Genomic DNA, 22,750 nt, shown 5'->3' on the forward strand with positions numbered 1-22,750 from the left:
ATATACTTGTTTATCTGATACAACAGGAAAATACAAAATATAAAAAATAAACCATCTATAAACAATAATAACGAAAATATCACATATTTTGAACACAAAAAGTCTTTGGACACTTGCCATTCTTGTCCATATTTTCTGCAAAAACAAAAGCATTTAATATTTTGTTGGATTTCCATTGGCACGAATCACTGCCTGGTGCCTGTCTGGTACAGATTTTACCAGATCTGCAGTAATCTGAGGTGAAATGGCGTTCCATTCTTCCTGCAATACTAATATTAGGTCGGATTTCCTGGATATGTTTCTTTTTCTTATCTGTTTCTTTAATACACTCCATAAATTTTCTATGGGGTTCAGAGGGGATTGAGGGGAGTGTGAAGTTGTTTTGGAGTGTTTTATAACAACCAGAATTTTGTATTGAGGGCGGTATGCTTAGGATCGTTGTCCTGTTGAAACAAGTAATCATTACCCAAGTTCATTTGAGCCGCACTAGCGCTCAAATTATTCTTCAATATATCAATGTACATGTACTGATCCATCGTCCCCTCTATGAAATGCAACTTGCCGACCCCGGCAGCACTCATACAACCCCATACTAAAAGCGAACCGCCACCGTGTTTGACAGTTGGGATTAAGTTTCGCGGCTCCAACTCTGTATTTCTTTGCCGCCATACCATATGCCTACCATCCGACCCAAATAAGTTCAATTTGCTTTCGTCCAAAAAAATGACCTTGTTCCAGAAGTCTGCATCGTAATTGCGGTGATATAGGGCAAATTCGAGGCGCTTCTTTCAGTTTATGGCACTAACCCAAAATGTCTTCCTTGCCACGCGTCCATGGTAGGCATTTCGTCGGCATACATTACGAACTGTACTGGAGGAAACTTGCTTACCTCGGTCTTGAAGGCTTGCTGCCAACGTCGGAGCACTAGTTTTGGGGTCCTTTTTGATACTTCGCAAAATAAACCATTCGTCTTGCCCAGAAAGCAAGCACTCTTGGTCGTCCAAACCTCGGCTTATTTTCTACTGTTTTTCTTTCGCCAAAGCGATCTATGATCACGTGCACTGTTGATTTAGGAATTCCGGACAAGCGTGATATTTCCCTTAACGATTTGCACTAGCTGTGTAGCCGGATAACTTGCCGACGTTCACAAACGGTGAACTCTCTCCTTCAGGGACCCATGCTGCACTATCGTGTTCAATGACGCAGAGCTCCTGCCGGTACTGAGACTTGCGAACTGACAGCTGCGAGCCCAGATGTTGAATGGGTCAGTAGTACGTATATTACAGTCCAGGTTTATTGGTCGTGTTTTTCTGAGGTCCTTTTTAATGTTATTTACTAAGTGTCCAAAGACTTTCTGTGCCCATAATTTGTGGCATTTTTGTTATAATTGTTCATGGATTGTTTATGTTTTGATATTTTTACTACGTTCTTGTGCCAAGAAAGAAAGAATTTGAGGTAGAACCATTACACGTTTATCCCGCTCACCTACCATCATCCAGAATGCCAAGAGAATCCATTATTAACGTAAACTACTGCAGTGTCCAAACACTTTTTACACTCACTGTACAAATATATTTCGGGGAGATCGAAACAAGTGTCTTGGGAATACTACTACTAATAAAGTAATAATATTTGACTTAAAATAATTAATTATATTGAATTAATACTAATTAAAATATACATTATACGAATAGGTAAAAAGACCGAATAAGAATAGAGATATAACAGCACCTTTTTATTATGTAGCTTACGTTTATAAGGCATAATTTGTATAAAAACAAGTGCCCTGGTAAATAAATTAATGTCAAATGGATGCAAATGGATTGAATAAAAGAAGGATGTTAGATCCAGTTGACGAAAAGTAAAGTTCCTGATTAATATTTTATTAGGGTTACCAGATCGCTTTAAGGGAAATATAGGACATGCTGTCCCAAAATGTAGGACATTAAGTCAAAATGTAGGACACAAAATTTTCTCAATAAATAATACATATTTCTATAGAACACGTTAGAAAGTAGTTGAAAAATGACACTTTTAAGATTTTAAAAAAATAATTATTAATGAATTTTTAAATGCAAAATTTCAAAACTTGCAATCATACTAATCAATGCACCTCTTACTACATGATTTAAGTGGTACTTCTCAGAGGAGACAATTTCTATAAAAAATTCAGGTTTAGTCAAACTGTATATTTTTGCTAGAGTGGAAAGTCAAACTCTTTGAAATTATAGGGACCATTATCAAACATTTCACAGACTTTATGAAAAAATAATTTCTCTCGTGAGTCTATTGTGCTGATGGTAATGAAAGTACTCTCTCAACATTTGAATTATGACCTGTAATAGCAAACAAATATTCAGCAATTACCGTAATTTAAAATTGTTTCTTGGGTAGTTTTAGTTCAATAACGGGATGTCTACCAAAATAACACATCCAGAATTCTTGACCTTTTCTGGACTTTTCTAGACCTTTCTTCCGTTTTTCTTAACGTTTATTTATTCGACCCCTACTTAGGTAAATTTGGAAATTAGTAATTAAGAAAATAAATATTTATTTAATGAAAACCCCTACCAAAGGATCAGTTAAGATAAAAACTGAAGCTGAATTTACGAAGATAATTACATCTGCTTTCTCGTATTAATGCATCCTGAACAGTGTTTGGCAGACAAGCGAGGCTTTGGTGTCTGGACCTGGACTCGCAGCCAATATAATCTTATGTGGGGGTTTCTGTTTGTGACTGTCCCTTCATCCGTCTTATCTTACCACCATTCATCCTCATCTTCGCGATTAGCCAAAGGGACAGAAAAAAGTGAAGTAAAATAAACTAAATCAACCAATTAGTCATTATGATATCAAAACTTCTTGACCACAAGAATAATTTATTGCCTTTTTATTGACTTCTTGACCTAATTGTTGATTTCTTTACTTTATCTTGACTTCCATGACTTTCTTGACTGGCAGACACCATGAATAATTTTGTTCTCTATACCCCTGCTTTACAATCAAATTATATTGAATAAGAATGGGCAACACCTTGTTCCATCAGTATAAACCCTAAGGCAAGAAATTCTGCTCAGGCATTGAACAGTGACGTTATCAGAAAGTGGTCCCAAAACTTTGTTCATTAATTGCTCCGTTTTCCCGTTTGTGTAATAGCAGGATAAACTTTTTTTCTTTCTGGGCATTGACTGAATGAAAATAAATTTCACTATTGAGTTTGGAAGCGCAGTTCATAGACTTGTAACGTGCATGATTTTCTTTTGTCACGTATTTCCATAATTAATATTATGTGTCGCCCAAAATGTAGGACATTTATGATATATTTCAAATTCCCCCCGGACGCCGGACACAAGGCTAAAATGTAGGACATGTCCGGGAAAAGCCGGACGTCTGGTAACCCTATATTTTATGCATATTATCATAAGTAGTGGTGTGCATAAATCTTTCTTGTACTGTCCTTCAAAGCTGTATGATCCCAATAGAAACCTTGCCTTCCAAAGAACTTATGACCATCCATAATACAATAAATGCTAAACAAGTATATTTTCATTACTTAATATCATGCGCTGTGTCGCTTCAGTCAGTTGATAGCGCATGCGTAGTGAATTATTTTTTGTTTGAATAGAGAGGAGGGGGTCCGTGTCGCTTGTAAATTCGGCGTGAAAGCTTCCTTTAGGGTATTTTACTCACCCTTACCCTGTCAGTAAATGTACTTTACGTACATTATTTTTTTTTTTTTGCAAGAATCTTCCGTAACTTTCAAAATAAATGTACTTTTTCTTCTGTTTCTTTTCGAGTTATTATTGTACAGACTTTCATCAGTTGTGCCCGCTGGCCACTTAATCCGATTCACAAAAAAATGTTTATTTTATACTTCTTGCCAGAACTGAGGAGAGGGGGGAGGGCAATGACAGTTTATTTCTTCTTGGTAGACAAGGTTTAGCATTAAGAAGCCATAGTGCTGGGACAAACGTGGCAAAAAGTGGGGGGCAACTGCCCTCCCATGCCCTCTGTAATCGTCGCCACTGCTTCTTGCCGATCTAAAGTTTCACTCAAAAGAGTTAACGGCTCTTTTCCTATCAGCAGACGTTTCATTTTTATTCAAACATTATCTATTTATGTCGTACCGATAACGGCAACACAGAGGACAGGTGAGTGGATAGTAAACGCCATTATCTCTGAACGTATTTTCTTCGACCTCGGAAAATATGCGAATTATAGGCTTCCGCGTGGCTTATCGACACTAGCGCCACTGGTTCCAGGCCGGTGCATAGTCGCGGATCAGTACACACACAAATCGCTGCTAAGTGAAAATTAAACAAAATAAAATATTGAAATGAAAAGAAAGTAAGCGAAAGGGAATGCCTTTATTTCAATTGAGCAATTTGGCCGTTCATCATAATTTTTTGAAAAAATCAACTTCATCCTCACGAGTCGCCATGTTGGCGAAGGTGAGATCTGTTCTCCACCTCTCTCTTTTAGTATGGCGTAAGATCTTCGCTTTCTGAATTAATTTTAGTGTTTATTAATGGTATAATAAAAGTTTTCCAGCAACATTGCGGTCTTTGTAATAGCCCTGGGCACTTCACAAATATAAGCATTCTCGGATAAGTTCCTCAAATGCCAGAAAATTCCAGAGTTTTCCGTGGGAAATCCGCCATTTTGGAAAATGTCAGCCATCTTGGAATTAATGAATATCTCTTATACTACTCACCATTCAGAGTTTTTCTTTTAATAAAAGCCTTCTTTGCATTATAGTAAGTACATAAGTTTATCAGCACTTTATGTTTAGTAGGATAAAAATTTTAAAAAAGGAATTATTTCACTACGGTGAGAAATCTTGGGAATTTTCAAAATTTGCTTAAGGACACTTGTAGGTTTCGTGTTGTTGTTATGGTTTGGTTTTGTTAAAATTTGAAGTTCATCGAATGTTTCCAGTATCGAAATTACATGTTGGTATTTTCTAATTTCAGGCGAGTGTAGCAACATCTTGGATGGCCTATAGTTGTTAAGTACCTACTTACCTATTACCGTGGCGGGAATATTCCTGGGAGGCAGTACCATTTAAGATACTCCTAAATGCACGGAAGTTTAGCTTGCTTTTAGGGGTGTGCGGGATCCCGAAAAGTCGGGAAATACCGAATGGTCATTTTAAAAAGTCGTTAATTCTCGACATTTTCTGCGTTGTAAATGTCTGGAACTTATCGGAAATTGTTAGTTTTTGTATCAGAAATACAAAAACAATCACTTAAAGTGAAAATGACGTGTATAGTTCGAGATTTCCAGAGCTTCGGGAAATTTTGAACATCTCCCGTACTGAAAATTTCCCGACTTGTCGGGAAATTGCGAATTTTTCCCGTCCCGAATGTCGCGATTTAAAAAATTTCCAGTCCCGACCTAAAAAATTCTGTCCCGCACACCCCTACTTGCTTTGCTGAGGCGGCAAGGCTGACAAACTGGCCAACACGGGGGTTCTGACCTGCCACTTCTGTATGATGGCCAGACCTCAAAGTAACAGTGAAGAAGCCAATTTCATGTTCAAACTTTGACTTCCTAAAACTGTTTTACAGAGGTGACTTCAGACCCAGATTTAGAGTGAGCTAGGACTTTGAAACTGACCACAAAATGGGAAAAAATAAGGTAATTGAAAAGTAAAAATATTAAAAATATACTTCCAAGGTAACTACGGAAGTAGCCATGCTGATGTGGTGGGGTGGAGGTAAAAAAAATATACAAAACATAATATGAGTTTATAAAATACATTCTATATAATATATCCTATGTGAATAAGAGAATGATTTCGACAAAGAACTTTGGGCCTCCCCGATGGCGTAGTGATGACGTCGTCGCCTCGTAATGAAAGGGTCACGGGTTCAATACTCGGTGGAGGTACATGGCACAGTGGTTCGGATCCCACTTTAAACTGTAGGTCCAGTTTCGCTTAGCCTTTCTGTGCATAGACTTAAGCAACAAATCAAATCGACAAGAAATAGTGTGAACAGACTAATTACACATTGACTAGTTTTCGAATACTTGCAAGAGGCACATTATTACTTTTATATTCAACTTACTCTGCGCGTATAGCCATATAAGTATGTACAATAGCTAAAAACATATCGGGAGGACAAAGCTCTTTAATAACGTCCATATATACATGCGGACCTGAGTGACCCTTCATATTGCGCAATGGCAAACGGTCAGTTGGTATTGCTCAGTAAGCTAGAATGTCATTTGTCATTCCTCAGCACACATTTCTCGAGTTATCCTAATTATTTGCTGATAGAGAAGTCATGAGATTCCTGAAATAATGCAGACTTATTGGAATTAACTATGAATTATGCTTGAATTTCGTTGACGAACGTTGATAAGTTGATGTGTTTGGGTTCCATTCTAAGCAACTAAATAAATAAATCTTATTTTACGTGGAACATGTTTAGTAGTAGGTACAGTGGGATCCATGAGTATTACCGTGCAAATTGTCCATCACCATATTCGTGCACTTTATTTGACTCAGTAAGAGCTTCAAGTAAAAGAAAGCTCAAAACAAGCTGTTGACAATTTCTGCACCAGCATACATACAAATCCATCCCTTAAAAACACATAGGATGTAAGAGAAAAATTAAAAATAGTCATGGACAATTTGCACGGTAATACTCATGGATCCCAATGTACATGATTTTATTAGTTACTCTTATGAGTAATAATGAAACTTTACACTACAAACTAAATACATGACAATGTAAACATTACAGAATCTAGAGCAAATAAACATTGCGAAATGAATTGTAAACTATATTGCGCAAACGGAATCCAACTAAGCATTATAAATAATGCTGCGATATTATATACCGGTATAATGTATAGTTCGACCACAAGGAAAAAAACCTTCCGTCGAAAGCGTTCGCGCATCTTCCCTGCCGTTGTCGGTGCTCGGGGCAGTGTTGCCAGGTCAGACTTGAAAAAATCAGGAGATTGTTCCTTGAGAAACCAGAATATCTGCTACAAAATCCAATGATCTAATAGTAGCGGATAAACGACGTTTTTTGGGGGGAGTGGCATAGGCGTGCGCACTTGGGGGCAAGGGAACGTCCGCAATTTTTTTCCAGCGAGGGGGGAACAATGTTGTTTTTTTGTTTTTTTGTTTTTTTATCAGGCGGGTAAACTAGGCATCTTAACCCGTAATAGCGTTGCCCATCTTAGAAAACACCACTTGAGTTTGAAATTACCACGTTCCTATTATAATAATGGATGTAAATTACTGTGACTGAAATCGACTCATAGGTCTGAAATAATAGGTACTTTTATGTCAACATTCATTTTCCAGAAGGGAAGGGAACGAGATAGGTTGTGAATAACCTAGTCGCCAAGCAAAGGGTCACAATAAAAGCCCACTGCTGCAGTGGCGCGCGTTGTTTACGGTGTAAACGTCACAGATACTTTTGTAACAATGGTGCTAAACCCAGCACCCTGTGTTTGGCGAAAAGAAACCGAACATCTCCATTTCAGGAGTGGACGTATTTCAAACAAAATATAGTAAACCGTCCGAGGGACCCGACCAATGTCTTTCATCTCTTCCGCATCTCCCGGTGGCAAAATCTAAGAGGGTGCACGGAAAACACCCTCAAGTTTGCCCTTTCTCAGCACCGACACAAGGGGTCTGCCGTGCCTCTATTTTCGGACAGTAAATCGTAGAAAGTTGTGTTCACAAATGAAGCTAACGTGCCGCTCTTCGTTGTCGGGGATTTTCCACAATCTTTCAAGTCGAATGCTAACAATAACAAATTAATTTGCCTTCTGCTCAGTGACGTGCACTGAGGAGTAGCTAGTCTAGCAGAGATAGATCAATCAATCTCACATCTCTAATTATTTTCAAATCACAATATTTATTATCTTGAAGCCTCAGTTCATATTCAACATTTCTTTCCACGCGCTTCTTGTCCCTCGATGTGATCAGCTGGCAAGGCTGAATACCTAGCTGGCTCTTCTTCCGCCTTACCAGTTCCAGGTATAGACAACCGCCCGAAGCGAGATGGAAGATTTCTGCCTGTACCTTCCTTGCCCCTTCGCCCCCCGCTCCCATGGTTGAAAGCGCGTGGTTTCAGGTCCTCCAGTCTATCTCCTATATGACAGATAGGGGATTGGTTTCCCTTCGATTCCTTTGTAAATCCTCTAAAGAACTCAGGGGAATATCTTCTGCAGTACTTATGTTCTCTGTATTTACAACCAGTTAAACGTTGTACAGTATTATGTATAATATGGGATGTAGTTTTATTTGTATATGAATGGGAACGTACTTGTATTATGTGCAGACAAAAATGTTAAGGTTTCTTTTCTTTTTTTCAAATGTGGAATATATAATGATTAAATAACAAATATTTGCTCACGCTCTCTCTCGCTCTCGTTTTAGTAGTGTTTCATTTAAATATTCTAATAATTTGGCCTCCAATAAAAAAAATGGGTAAGTTAAACAGTCATGAATACGGATGTATTAATTTGGGCAAGAAAACGCGCATTCTAATGGTTGTTGTTGGTTTGGTTTATTTTACTTCACCTTTCTGCCACATTTGGTTATCGCGAAAATGAGGATGAGTGATGATATGATGAAATTGATGAAGGGACCTCACAAAGAACAATTCAGGCCGGGTTTCGAACCCGTGACGAGCGGGCATTCTTGTTCCTATGTGTTGTACTCTGCAGCGAATAATGAAATAATTTGGAATGTAAAGTGTATCCCAGAACTAAAAAAGCCAAATGAATATGGTTGAAGAAACTACAAAAAGTGTGTTTTGTTACCTGTTCATCCCCTCTAATATATTTATTGTTTGCCACCTTCCATCACTATTTATAGCTGTATAGATTTAATCGCGATAAGTAGCTAATGAGCTTATGGAAGTCACGAGGGACAATCATAAACAGAGAACTCTGGACTCCTGATTTCACAGTGCCCTGCAGATCCACTGGGAGGAAATTATTTGTGTTTTCCTTTTCCTTTCTTTATCGTTGCTTTTCCATCACTTTACCTAACTTTTGCCATGACGATGAACGTTGATTAAATTAAACGGATGAAAAGTGGTTACAAAGGAACACTCATGCACAGGCCAGGGCTCGAGCCCGGATCCTTCAGTAACGAGATCGTGAGATGAAGAAATTAGGGAATTCAAGGAATGCATATTTTTTGTAAAAACGTTAATCATATGCAAATATGGTGTTTCAAAAATCCAAATGAAATTTACGTACCACTAAGTAAATACGCAGTTTGCTTTACCGATACCCAAGTATCCGAATAGTTAGAGCTTTCCACTCATCTTTGTTGTCGGCCGACCTCCGTGGGGGAGTGCAAGTGGGCCCGGATCGGTACCAGGTGGACGCACATAGTGTTTTGGATCCCACTTTAATCTGTGGGTCCAGTCCCGATTAGCTTTTATGTACATAAAGTGGACTTAAACACCAAACAACCAACCGCGGGGTAGTGGTTATCACTGCACGCTATGACACCAGGAGTTCCGGGTTCGAACCCCGACCTCGGCATGGGTGTTTTCTGTGTTTGTCTCTTCATTAATTGTATTGTACCATCTTCGCGATTAACCAAATGTGACAGCGACGCTAAGTAGCATAAATCAAATCATTGATTGATTGTTTCATTTGGTTTGTTTTAATTCGTTTTTCCTACACTTTTGGCTAATCGTCAAGATGGTACGATAAAATTGATTAAGGGACAAACACAAATAACACCCATGCCCAGGTCGGGGTTCGAACCCGGGATCTCTGGCTTAATAGTCAAATCAAATTGTTTTGGATTTTCGAAAGAGGGTGGGATTAACACGTGCTTCTTTTCAGTAGTTCTTCCTCATTTTGCAATCCTTTCCTTTCTTTGACGTTCTATTTTTAGGAATACTGGGCCCTAAAGGGGAAGAGGGGGATTATAACCCACACCAACCTCCCTTGGGCAAGCCACTGATTGCTACCCCAAGTGTCGACATCACCGCACGTTACTGCTTCTGCTGGTGTTCGGTGTACAGGTATCGTTAATAGTTGGGACGCATCCTGCACCATAATAAGAAAATGAATTACGTATGTGAAATATATTGGTGAATTATACAGCATGTCTTCCTCAATAATTGAAGATAACAACGCTTATGCAAGGGTTCACCCATCTGCTAGAAATAAACACCACGAAGTCAGAGGTTCTACCTAGCGAGGCATGGACGTTTCACTGTGTTTGTGTCACTTCATCCATGTCATCACTGCTTCATTCATCCTTGTTGTCGTACTTACCCGTAGAGGCACAAAAGCGATGTAAAATAACTAAAATAGAAATAGAGTTTGGGGTGGGATAAAATACGTCACAGATACTTTTTTTTTATAGTAACTTCCACAGATTTTGTAGTCAAGCAGTTCGGGTATACGCATGTGTAGAATTGAGTTATCACGTGTAAATACTGGTTAGCGTAAACATTGTGTAAAAAGTATACGTAAATACCACACTAAAATCGTTAAAACTGGGCCGTTAAGCTTTGTGCAAATAACGGCAAATAAATATTAGTTTAAATATTGGGGAGACAAAAATAAGTAAACGTACATTCTTGTGTGATCATTGCCTGCTGGCTTCCATCAGGAAGTGGTTACGTAACGAGCTATGAAGACAGCGACCCTAGGTTCGAAATCATAATTTCTACAATTGTTCTTTCCTGAACGTAATTTTTATCCTCCTTATCCTCATTATCAATGGAAAATAAAGAATACTTGTACATGTTAAGAATAACTTGCATTGACCTCATGTGGAGTTGTGATATAACCTTGTGATAACATTGTGGATAGGTGATGAAATTTCGGGATCATTCACGATAGGGGCACATTTCATTGGTTCTAAAATCCATTCTCGATTAGTTAGTGCATAAAGTGATCTTAGAGAAACTGCACTGCCCATGATTGTAAACTATATTTATATGGGTTGTTAAACGAGCGTTGAAAAGATGTTACAGAAGTATCTTTCCTTCTTAAATCGCTTTTCATTTGTTTCAGAATTGTTATCTATCTATATCTGCAACTAAAGTCTTATTAAGAATTGGACTTGGTAATGTTAAATTAGTATTTGCTCGATTCAACATTAGAGTAATGTATTTGAACACTTCACTTCTTGTACATATTTACGTAAGTAATCTTGGTTTGTCTCATAAAGTCACAGAATATTTACTACTTTTTGTGGCTCTGGCCTTTCAGACCTTTAGCCACTTGTACTGTCTTGATGATAACTGTGGTTGAACGAACATAGATATAAATTATATTGTTATCATAAGATATTGAAGTGTTAGTCCACAATTCAGCGAGGTGGCACGTCTATTGCCATCACGAGACAGCTCTTAGTGTCTTCCACTTGAAACTCTTCGTAGGGGACTTCCGCCAGAACCTTGTAGCCGAGCCTCTTGGCAAGATTCTGCGACTGGGTGGCCGAGAAGACCGTTTTGATCACCTTCACATCAAGGGCTTCGCATAAGCCGTATCGAGCCCTTAACAACTCCATCCCAAGCCCTAGACGCCTGAAGGAGGGCCTCATGGACAAGCCGACGCCTGTTAGGTACTTGTCCACATTGTACAAGTCGTACATGTTGACCAGGCTGTTGCAGTAGTTGATGAACTGCATGCTTCTGGACATGGCCGATCCTTTGAACTTGAACTGCTGGTCGTCTTGCTGCTCCACCACGAGGCAGTTGAACCCGACAACCCTGTTGGTCTTCTCGTTGATCGCCATCAATGAGATACCCACATCGAGGACTTTCATCCAGAAGTCGATGGCTTCTTGGATCGACTCTTGATCTTCGCAGAGTCGGGTCGCTTTCGAGATCGCCTCGTCGTGGAAGAAATCTAACTGCAGCTGGTCCACGATCTCTGGAACCTTGTCTCTTGTGACGTCACAAATGCGGAATTGCCCTTTCTGGCCCCACTGTTGGAGTGGAACGGACATTGGTCGTTTGTAGCTAAACATGGCTCTTCTTTCTGAAAAAGAATGCTTGCTGGTTAGTTTTCGTGACCAATTTTTACATTATTCACTACAGGTCTCTACAATCGGTTAGTTTCAATAAGATATGGTATACTAACTCTGATATTCCTGAACCGAAACCTCATCGTCGTTGTGCCAGATCTCTCCCATCTGTCCCTGTTCTGAATCTTTAGTATCCGTAATTTTTTGTATGGGTATTGCGACGAGCCCAATTCTATCAAATAATTTAATATTTGAGTTTATATTTTATATGTACAGGGTGGCTCAATAAGTCACTTAACACCTCCAGTACAAGGCCACTGCGTCAAGAACCACATTGACGTCATTCGCATTGTCGGAAGCCATCTTGATGGCCGCCATCTTGAATTCAACTTCAGAAATTTAAATGGGAAGGGGGTCGTGCGACATATCAAAATGGGCTAGAATTTCACCAGGAAAACAACTGTGGCATTTATTTTTACCTAACTTTAATTGTTGCAGAGTTAACAATACCACAAAGTTATAACACATGCTCAATATGACGTCCCTCTTGCGCAACACACACGTGTAATCGTCTCTCCCATGACCTTACCACATTCTGAAGAACCTCAGGAGTTATTGCAGTACAGGCATCCACAATGCGTGTGCGCAAATGGGCTAGATCCCTGATTTTCGTAGCATACACCATGGCTTTCAGGTGTCCCCAGAGGTAAAAGTCCAATGGTGTAAGGTCAGGTGAGCGTGCAGGCCATTCCACATTCCCGCGGCGACCAATCCAGTGGTGAGGGAATTGTTGATCCAGGTACTAAGGGACTATCATCCCATAGTGCGGTGGAGCACCATCTTGCTGGAACCATTCAGGATAGCTCCCATCCTCGGACAGTATGGATGGTAAGATCTGCTCCCGTAGCAGAAGCAAGTAACTCTGTGCATTTAAGTTTCCCTCAATGAAAAATGGACCAACAAGTCGGGAACACCAAGTACCACACCAGACCATTAGATTCCCGCCTCCCGTCACCTTGCTGGGATCTGTGGATTTTCGGGTGACCAGTACCGCAGATTTTGCTTATTCACCTCCCACGACACATAAAAATTAGCCTCATCAGTGAACAGAATCTTGCTCCGGACGGCAGGATCACGTTGCAGTTGTGTTATAGCCCACTCACAAAACTGCAAACGCCTGTCTGGGTCGTCCTCACTAAGGTGCTGCTGCAGCTGTATCTTATACGGATGCCAGTGGTGGTCACGTACAATCCTTTGAATTGAACCCCTGCTGACACCGCTTTCCAGCGCCAGTCTCCGTGTGCTACGTGTTGGGGACTTTGCAAATGATGCCAACACCGCTACAGCAGTACCCTCATCCGTGGTTGTTTTCGGACGTCCATGTCGCGGCTTGTCGTCCATAGATCCAGTATCTTGAAACTTTGCCAGCAACTGGCTGACGGCCACATGTGACAACGGCTGTCTTGCAGGATTGCGGTTATTGAAGTCTGCGTCAATGTCACGCGTACTTCTCTCCCCTTACATCAGTGGCGTCTCGTCCCTTGGGGCTTCCGGGGCTTAGCCCCTAAAGAAAAACGGACGTATTCACGTAATTATCAATCACCATAACGCATAACTATCACACAGTCTTTTAAAAGGCGATTTTTACCCACGTAAATTCATCGTCTGTTGCAATGGATACGACAGCTCTCCTAGCGGCATTGATGTCAATTATCGTTTTCCGGGGCACATCGCAAAGGAAGGCGTGGCCTACACCCACCTACGACAGTGAAGGTCACGTGCTAGCAGAGAGAGAGAGAAAGGGAGAGTGCAATGGATTTGATTTCTGATTCGGGGCTAGTTCCGTTGCGTTGCGTTCGATCTCGCGTGTTGTTCTGTAGTGTTTTGGTGGCTTTCATGCGCTATGTTTGAGTGAGTTTGGCAGGGTTGATGTTCGAACACAAATTGGTGAAGGACATAGGCTGTCAATTACAAGACACAATGAATTTGTCCGGAAAAATAGGCATATATTCAGAGGCCTGCACAAGACCTGGAGCAGACCCGTTCGCGAGACATCGCTCCTGAAATGCCATGCAACCTGCGCAACATCCTCGCTTGAGCAGCTTGTATGCCCACCTGCCCAGATCGTTCCTGGCAGGCATTGTAGACCCGCCGGGTACCCGCAGTCTTACGATACCTAGTAGGTCTCAGTTCGTTCTTTCCATCAACTGCAGACCCCTCCCTCTGCATGACGTAGTTGCTTCGAGTAGAAACTGCACCGGGCCCACACCGTTCTGCAGTGTTGCCACCTGCAATAGATTTTCACTACTTAAAAAAGGGAACTCAAAGCTTCGTAAGCCACATCACCAATGAAATGAGATTTACGAATGTTCCTACCCCCCCCCCCACACACACACATTGAAATAGGTTTTCCGTGGCACAGGATCCATAAGTATATGTCGTAAACAACCAATATACGTATATATAGTGATATAGGGCAGGACTGAAACATGTCACGTTCGACGCTGAGGTGGCGAGTCAAACAACACACTGTTCTATTGCGAACACCAGGGCCGTAGCCAGCCAGGGGCATTGCCGTTACCCTCGTTTGGGGGGGGGGGGCAAGTACTTGGATAAACGTAACAACAACAACAATCACAATAATAGTAATAAAGTAGCATGAAAGGCATTATTATCCTCATAAATCACGCCAAAAGGGGGTAGAAGTCGGTTCTCACGCATTTGTGTTGAAACAGAGGATTAGAAATATTTTTTTTCAACACGTCAATTTCACATTAGCTAATAATGGAAAACAAGCACACAAACTATTTTTGAAAGAAAGAAAGTGCATGATAAATGCATTCCGAATGTACATACATATGGCATGTAAAATTTCCATCTTCTACAATATTTTCTTTTCACATGGAGCGACGTATTACATAATTAATTCATCCAACTCGTAACAAACCAACATTAATAGCAAATAATATCACGGGCCGCCATAGCATTCTCTGTTTTAAAACTTTTCTCACTTAGATCGTTCGGCGCTCAGGGCCGACTCCCGCTACCCCTTTGCTACGGCATTGAACTTGATGAGACTTGTACTTTAATGTTTGACCCCCACCCTGACCCCTCCGCTAGACAATTTCCGTCCAAGGTTGTGAGCAATGCACCCTGCCCCCTCTGGTTGCGCCACTGCGTGCCTGGTTAAGGCACCATGCAATGAAAAACAATTAGTTTTCAGTGAGGAGATTTTTGTTTGCTCGATCATTCATTTAGATAAATGAAACTGTAATATTGCGTGCATTTCCTGGCAATAAGATAAAAACTGCTTACGCTGAACTGAAATCGCTAAGTATATAAATTCTCCTTGGAGAAGAAGCTCCTCCTAGGACTTCGTAAGATTTAGTAGCTACGTAAGTAGGCAACACTGGCTGCAGCCGTCCACGTGGTGATGAAACACCTGGAGCGACACGCTGCCGGAGGGCTGTTTCCTTCCAGCAGGTTTTGCAGGCGCCCGGGTCTTGTTGAATGCCCAGGTACAGTGGGATCCATGAGTATTACCGTGCAAATTGTCCATCACCATGTTCGTGCACTTTATTTGACCCAATTAAGAGCTTCAAGAATTAAAAGAAAACTCAAAACAAGTTGTTAAGAATTTCTGCACCAGCATGCATGAAAATCCAACGCTTAAAAACACATAGGATGTAAGAGAAAAATTAATAAAAATAGTCATGGACAATTTGCACGATAATACTCATGGATCCCACTGTACCTTGTAAGCGCAGAGCGCCTTGAAGACCAAGAACCCGGGTAGAGACGCAAGTCGACTCGTTGCCGTGGGCAGGCGAGCAGGTAAACCTGTTATCGCGTGCAAGCGGGCAGTGGGTAGGTAAAAGGCAGACTATGCTGGCCTCTACATATATTAAATAGAATTATCGATTGCTTAAAATTATGTGGTCGACATGAACTTGCTCTACGAGGACATAATGAAAGAGAACAATCTTTAAACAGAGGCATCTTCCCAGATTTATTATCCCTTCATAGAAGAAGGAAAACTAAAGAGGGAACTTCGTGTTCTTTATTGTAGTGAAGAGTTGAAAAACATAAACTCTATCAGTAGATTGCATTCATTTTTTATTTAAAATTATTTAGAGGGTACCTTTTCAGAAACAGTAAAAATTACAAACATAGTTTTAATAACTCCAGTGGCAACAGCTGAATTGAATCTGAACGATGTTTCAGCACATTGAAGCGTATTAAAACCTGCTTAAGAAATGCAATGGGACAAGACAGACGAAATGCCTTGGCACTTGCTTACAATAGAGATAGAATACATTTCAAACATAGAGGGCTCAACGAAAAAGTAATAACAACATTTGCTGAGCAGAAGAACAGGAGTCAACGTTCGTAGAAAGGTATGTTTCACAACCATACCTGTTTCTCTTGTAATCATGTTAATTGTCATTATATTTTAAATTCTTTAAAAAATAAGTCCAGTTTTGTAGTTTAGAAGAAGATAAATACCCGTTTTTTTTGTAATTCATGTAATTTGTCATTACATTTTAAATTCTTTCAAAAAAAGTAAGTCCAGTTTTGTAGTCTAGAAGAAAAAAATACATATTTTTTGTAATTCATGTGAATTGTCATTATATTTTAAATTCTTTAAAAAATAAGCCCCGGCCAAATTTGAGGCCACGGGACGCCACTGCCTGACATCAATATGAAGGCATTCCGTTCCTCACGTATTAGTGGCATTTTCGTTCAGATCAGTGAAAAAGGAAATGTGCTACTCTTGACACGATCAATTCGCATCATCACTCTTTTAAACTTTTATGTGAAGACAAAACACAATCGTAATTCCCATGTCGACCAATACTACAAGATATGTACATACCGGTAAGTCAATACCCGGACATTTTCAGTGATTGGTCTAAACAATAAATACCACATAATCACATACTAACGATAATTTGAACAATAAATATATAAGCAAAACGGAAAGGACGTGTCACTCTCCCATGCGGGAATCGGCCTTAAATTTCAAATTAGGTGAAAACAAATGTCACAGTTGTTTTCCTGGTGAAATTCTAGCCCACTTTGATATGTCGCACGACCCCCTTCCCATTTAAATTTCTGAAGTTGAATTCAAGATGGCGGACATCAAGATGGATGCCGACAATGCGAATGACGTCAATGTGGTTCCCCCATGGCCAGGCAACGATTGGTCATCGTCATTTTCACGTTCCATCCCGCAGTGGCCTTGTACTGTGGGTGTTAAGTGACTTATTGAGCCACCCTGTATATTGTTTTTTTTTTTAAAAATTGAAAGACTGTTATAATCAGAAGCACAATTATGGGCTGAAACTGCCAATTGAGCAGTATGTACATTTTCTTCTTCTTCTTTTATTTTTTTAGAATTCTTGTTGATTTTAACAAATGAAGTTCTATATGTGTAACATTGTATTAATGTGTAACTATGAAGCTAAAAAAGTGTTTTGCAGTTTCTAAAAGAATGATTTTATTTAACTAGAAGGTTATAGTACTGAGCTAAGTGTTGATTACAGGGCTGAATCTTCTGATCGGTTGGATACTATTCTGCGTTGATAAACTGGACGTTTGTGTTACTGGGATGGACATTGGTACCATAATTTGTTCATTTTCATATTGCTTAAAGTTCAAATTACCAACCCTGAGACCTTCTGTAAACAAAACCACCTGCATGCAGAAAGCATTGCAAACTCATAGAAGTAAAATAATCCACACGAAAATCCAGCGTTGTTACAGGATTCATTACGTAAGGTAAAACAACGGCCAATTTGTAGTGTGGGATACGCTGCCGCAAATGACGTCTCACTTTAAATCCAATGCTATTACTTTTGTACTTATTGCTTCACCTTTATGGTTAACTCCTTGCACCAGTAATCATTTCCCATAAATTTGGCTTCTTTCTTGCATGCGAATTGAATATATTTTACTTGCATTTTTTAAGACAAAATTATATAACATTGTAATGTATATTTCTAAGGTTTGATATAGATAGGAGTGTATTTGAAATTCGTTTGTAGATTTTATGTAAATTTTGTCTTATGTAACTAAAATAAGTATATACCTAATGGGCATAAACAGCCATATGCAATGCTGTAAGTCCAATAAATATATTGATGATGATGATCAAAACAAGACAAAGAAAGTTCGTAAATTTATTGCGGTTGGAAACTTTGACAAGCATCCTAATAACCATTTTGGTAAATTTCTCGTATCGGACAAACGGATTTCTTCAAATTTACAGGAGAAATTACTTACCGAATGCAGTTTCTTTAGACTTGTGGAAGTTCGGGGAAGTGTTTTCTCGCATCGTTCATTGAATTTTGCCGGTAAATCATCTACTTTTCGATATAAATGTGTGACCGATGCACGAAAGCTCTTGCATCCATGTACTTCCAGGTGGATGTAGCCTGTGTCTCATGACGTAATCCCGGTCAGTGTTTCCAAACACGTGTTTTTGTAACTGAAGAAGGTACGTTTCCGCAAATGGTTTGTGGGGCTATGTGTCAATGGTTCATGGGGCTATGCGTCAATGGTTCGTGGGGCTATACGTCAATGGTTCGTGGGGCTATGCGAGAAGGGTGTGTGGGGCTATGCATATTTTTTTCAAAACCAATTTTTAACTATTGTAACCTATAGTGACCCTACCTAACCTAACCTTACCGGAAATGGTTCGTGGGGCTATGTATGAATGGTTCGTGGGGCTATGCGTCAATGGTTTGTGGGGCTACGTAGGTATTTTTGGGTGCAGTGGGGTGGAAACACTGCATGCCGAGTACGGTAGTGAAACTGTGACCGCCATTTTGCGTGTTACCGAAGGCAATAAGAAACGAAGAAAACTTACTCAATATGTCGCAAATAGAGCTTATTTTCTTGAAATAAGCGAAATGCCACTTTCAGCAATGTTTCTCAATGCAGAATACGTAAGTACGAATATTCAAATTAAATGAACTAGCAAATTTCAGCCGTTTGTCCGATACGAGAAATTTACCACGATTTTTGTTCCGCCAAATATAGTGCACTTCGTAAAATAACTTGTTGACATTGCAAGGCAAGATAAGTATGAACATTCTGTAGGAATATGCATTGTAACTTTCAATTAGCTTAAAGATTTGTGTACATAATGATATTTTATAACATTGGTTATTTTCTAAAAATAATCATGTGAACAGCAAGGAAGTAGTCCCACTTTCAACATGGCGAGTTCTATGCGTGCGGGAAGGTCTCAGTGTTCAGTGATACAGCGAGACGGTTTGTTTACATAAGGTCTCAGGGTTGGTGATTTACACTTTAGTTTAGTGACTAGAATTTGAAATAACTAGATGAGATTTTAATGACAGTTATGGTAGACCAGGGCAATACGGATCAATTTTTCTTTACAACAGTTTTTATTGGCCAAGAAATTAGGCTAGCAACACAAAACTCTACCAAAAAATTAATTATAGTTTCTACTACATGTGCATAGCATTGAAAGAACCAGAAGTTGAAAATACAATTCAGAAAAAAATACTTTGTGAGACACTGCAATTGATCCGTATTGCCCTGATAGCAGGGGTAAAACGGATCACTAACGGGGCAATATGGATCAGTTTAATTTTATGTATATAACATAAGATTAAAAACATAAAAAACATAAAAAAGTACCGTATACTGTATTACAGTTTTGGGATCTGACATATACCGCACACAAATTGTTTTCTTCCGACAGCATTTACGCAACGCTCATGATACCATTTACGACAGGACTGACATTGAATCCAATCTCCCATCTGTGCACATCTTGGATTATCATATGAAATGTTACAAAAACTACAAGAATTGCTAGCAATCATGTCTACATTCGACATGACATTTCTTCGTACGACCTGACTTTTGAAACGCCCTGCTTTCTGCTTGCCTTTGGAAGTGGATGCCGTGCTTGTGTTTTGTTTTGCCTTCATTGTTGAAATGTGTTGTGGAGATGTAATGTGCAATGTTGTTCGGCGCTGTCTTTGTACTCGTGTAGACATTACTTTCTGTGGGGATGGCAATAATTGTCGAACTTGTTCTTGTGTGCCATCGCCGCTTTCTCTACTGCAACTTGCTGTCTTGCTCGATGAGAGATCAAACTGATCCTTGGATGCTGTATCTGAATTGTCCCTATTAGCAATTAAATTTAACTTGTGTGCTGGAATTGCACGCCGGTTTAGTGGAAAGATTCCAGTGGTCTCAAATGCTTTGACACCATTCCCAACTGTTGCGGTCTCTCTCCAAGCTCTGTCGAAAATATGTCCAAACACAAATTTATTAATAGTACGATTATGGTGTTGGTGTTGCCACTGAGTTGCATACTGGTGATAATACGATTTCAGGGGTTTGAAAACAACGACATCAAGAGGTTGCAATATGTGTGTGGTGTGAGGAGGAAGCAATAACAATTCAATGTTATTTTCTTGGCATGTATCTGCAATGTCAAGTGCTACGTGTGCACGGTGTCCATCACGAACTAGAATAACTTTTCCAGGAGCTCGGTGTTTCTGGAAATGTTGAAGCCACACTCGAAAAGCATCTTCTGTCACCCATCCGGAATCTGTGATACAAAAATCTGTACCCGGAGGCATATCATCAAGAAATTCATCATGCCGTCGTATGCCTTTAAATATAACAAATGGCGGAATAAACACTCCTGTTGCACTTGCACAAACCAGAACAGTTACATTTTCTCCTCTTTCGGCACTTGTTATCGACACTACATTACGGGCGCCTTTCTGCGCTACTACTAGCGGGGGGCGATTGTTCAAAGGAAATCCTGTTTCATCTTGGTTGTAGATGCATTCAGGACGATTTTGTAGGTTACAGTCTGTCATTATCTGCTGTAACGTCTCGTAGAATTGTTGAACATTAGCACCTGTCATAGCCATACCTCTTGCCTGCGAGAGACCTTGTGGTTTGCGTATGCTGAGTTCTGGGTGGCGTTGCTTAACTCCATGGAACCAGTCTTCACCTGCAAGTCCTTTTTCTTTATTAAAGGGATGCGGTATGTTCTCTTTCTCTGCAAACTTGAAAACGTATCTTCGCACAGCTTTGAGTGTTAGCCCGAATCCTCTTCGAGCTAAATCACACAATCTCGAAGAAAGAGCCTGCTCAAACTCATCACTAAACACTTGCTTTACACCAGGACGACCAACGTCATCTGATCCACCAGATGTTCTTCGTTGCAATGAAGTATATGGCACACCACAAAGTTCCGCAGCTTGCCGAATAGTCTTTTCTCCGGATGTCACCAAACGCACAGCTTCACACATTCCTACTACAGACCACGAATTTCTGGTAGACTTCTTTTGATAATCGCGAACCATCTGGAAATTGAAAGCGTCGTGTTAGAAGATATACTGTTAAGTAAAAGTACGTAAAACGTACTGAAAGTGGGAGATCCGTTTTGCCCCGTTTTTGCCGATCCGTAATGCCCTGATTTGCATATTCTCGACATATGTCCATTTAAATAATAACAAATAATTTAAATAATAACAAATAGGGTTAGTCATATCAAATACTGGCACATCGCAAAAACACACCCTACCTTATCACATGTTAAATTGTATAGCACTTAAACCCCTACATTCTACAATGCAACCTTACCAAACGTCGAACAAAACTTACAATGGATACTTTTCCTGCACCGTCTCCACCAACTTGCTTACAACAATCACTTGTCACAGACGCACGCCAACTGCCACAGCGAACAAAGACAGGCAGCGAGTAAGCGAACAGATGGCAGCATGATCGGCTATATTTTTCAAGTTCGTGCCTGCAACAGTTTTCTTTGCAGGTCACGTGAACCTTACGTTGATCCATAATGCCCTGTGATCCGTAATGCCCTGGTCTACCCTATGTCTCAGTATGACGTAAGCCAAACACGTTCTGGGTCAAGCGACACATTTCATCTTCTGACGCAAACGCGGAATGATTTCGTGGTGAAGTTTGGCTTAGGTTTAAATCTCTTAGCATAAATACACTCCATTTAACCTAAGAACTAAAGCATTTAAGTGATGTCAGAAGACGAAATACGGCTACTTTTCATTCGAGTCTGTGTGAAAGTTTATTCGAGCCTTCCCACGTGTTTCTTACAGAACCGTGCTACGAGTAATAGGATTATTCAGGAAGGGTTTTGCTGGTGTCATAATTGTCATTAACTCAATATACATCAGCGGCCATGGTCCAATCTGTAGGAGTAGGATGTCTGACTGCCACGCTGTCAGAAATGTTGAAATAGCGTATAATTATAACACTAGTAGAATCACAGTATTTAACGAAAAAACATTAATAAATTTCCAAATTAGAAATATTTATCTTTAAAAATGTTGGAAACATTTCCCCCAAACCAACAAATTTTGTTGATAATGATAATGCCATGCTAAACTTTTTAAATCATCTTTTATCACAATTATAAGTCTATATGCTTCAATAAGCCGCTATAGTCTCCAGATTATGTATATATTGTTCCACTCTAATGATTTTTTATTTGCAATTATATAAATTATCGAATGTGCGTTTGTATGCAGATAGGCTATATATGTATATACTTTTATAAAATTTAATGGTCTGTATGGTGTATTTTGCAAAATTTCGATGTTCATACTCATGGACGTCCGCAGTATTTTTTGCAGGGAGGGCAAGGAAGGTATTTTTCCCAGGGGGGGAGGGGGGCAAACAAGTCACATTTTTCTCCAAAATAGTGTTGTTTCCTAAAAAAACATTGCTTAA

At 39.8% G+C, this 22,750-nt stretch overlaps 2 protein-coding genes across 3 annotated transcripts in view; both read right to left on the minus strand.

Moving 5' to 3' along the window:
• LOC145981268 (arylalkylamine N-acetyltransferase 1-like) overlaps positions 1 to 22,750 on the minus strand; it is a 127,084-nt gene that overhangs the window by 77,876 nt on the left and 26,458 nt on the right. The gene's annotated exons all lie outside the window — the stretch shown is intronic.
• LOC145981272 (uncharacterized) lies at positions 11,081 to 21,758 on the minus strand. The gene is made up of 2 exons (XM_083114430.1): positions 21,647 to 21,758; positions 11,081 to 11,994 (listed from the first exon to the last, which is right to left on the minus strand). Exon 2 carries the CDS (start codon positions 11,981 to 11,983, stop codon positions 11,321 to 11,323), a length of 663 nt encoding a protein of 220 aa, XP_082970556.1. The 5' UTR covers positions 11,984 to 11,994; positions 21,647 to 21,758; the 3' UTR covers positions 11,081 to 11,320.

The sequence above is a fragment of the Lepisma saccharinum genome, chromosome 29 (assembly GCF_977018435.1).
Source record: "Lepisma saccharinum chromosome 29, izLepSacc3.1, whole genome shotgun sequence".
Lineage (NCBI taxonomy): Eukaryota > Metazoa > Arthropoda > Insecta > Zygentoma > Lepismatidae > Lepisma > Lepisma saccharinum.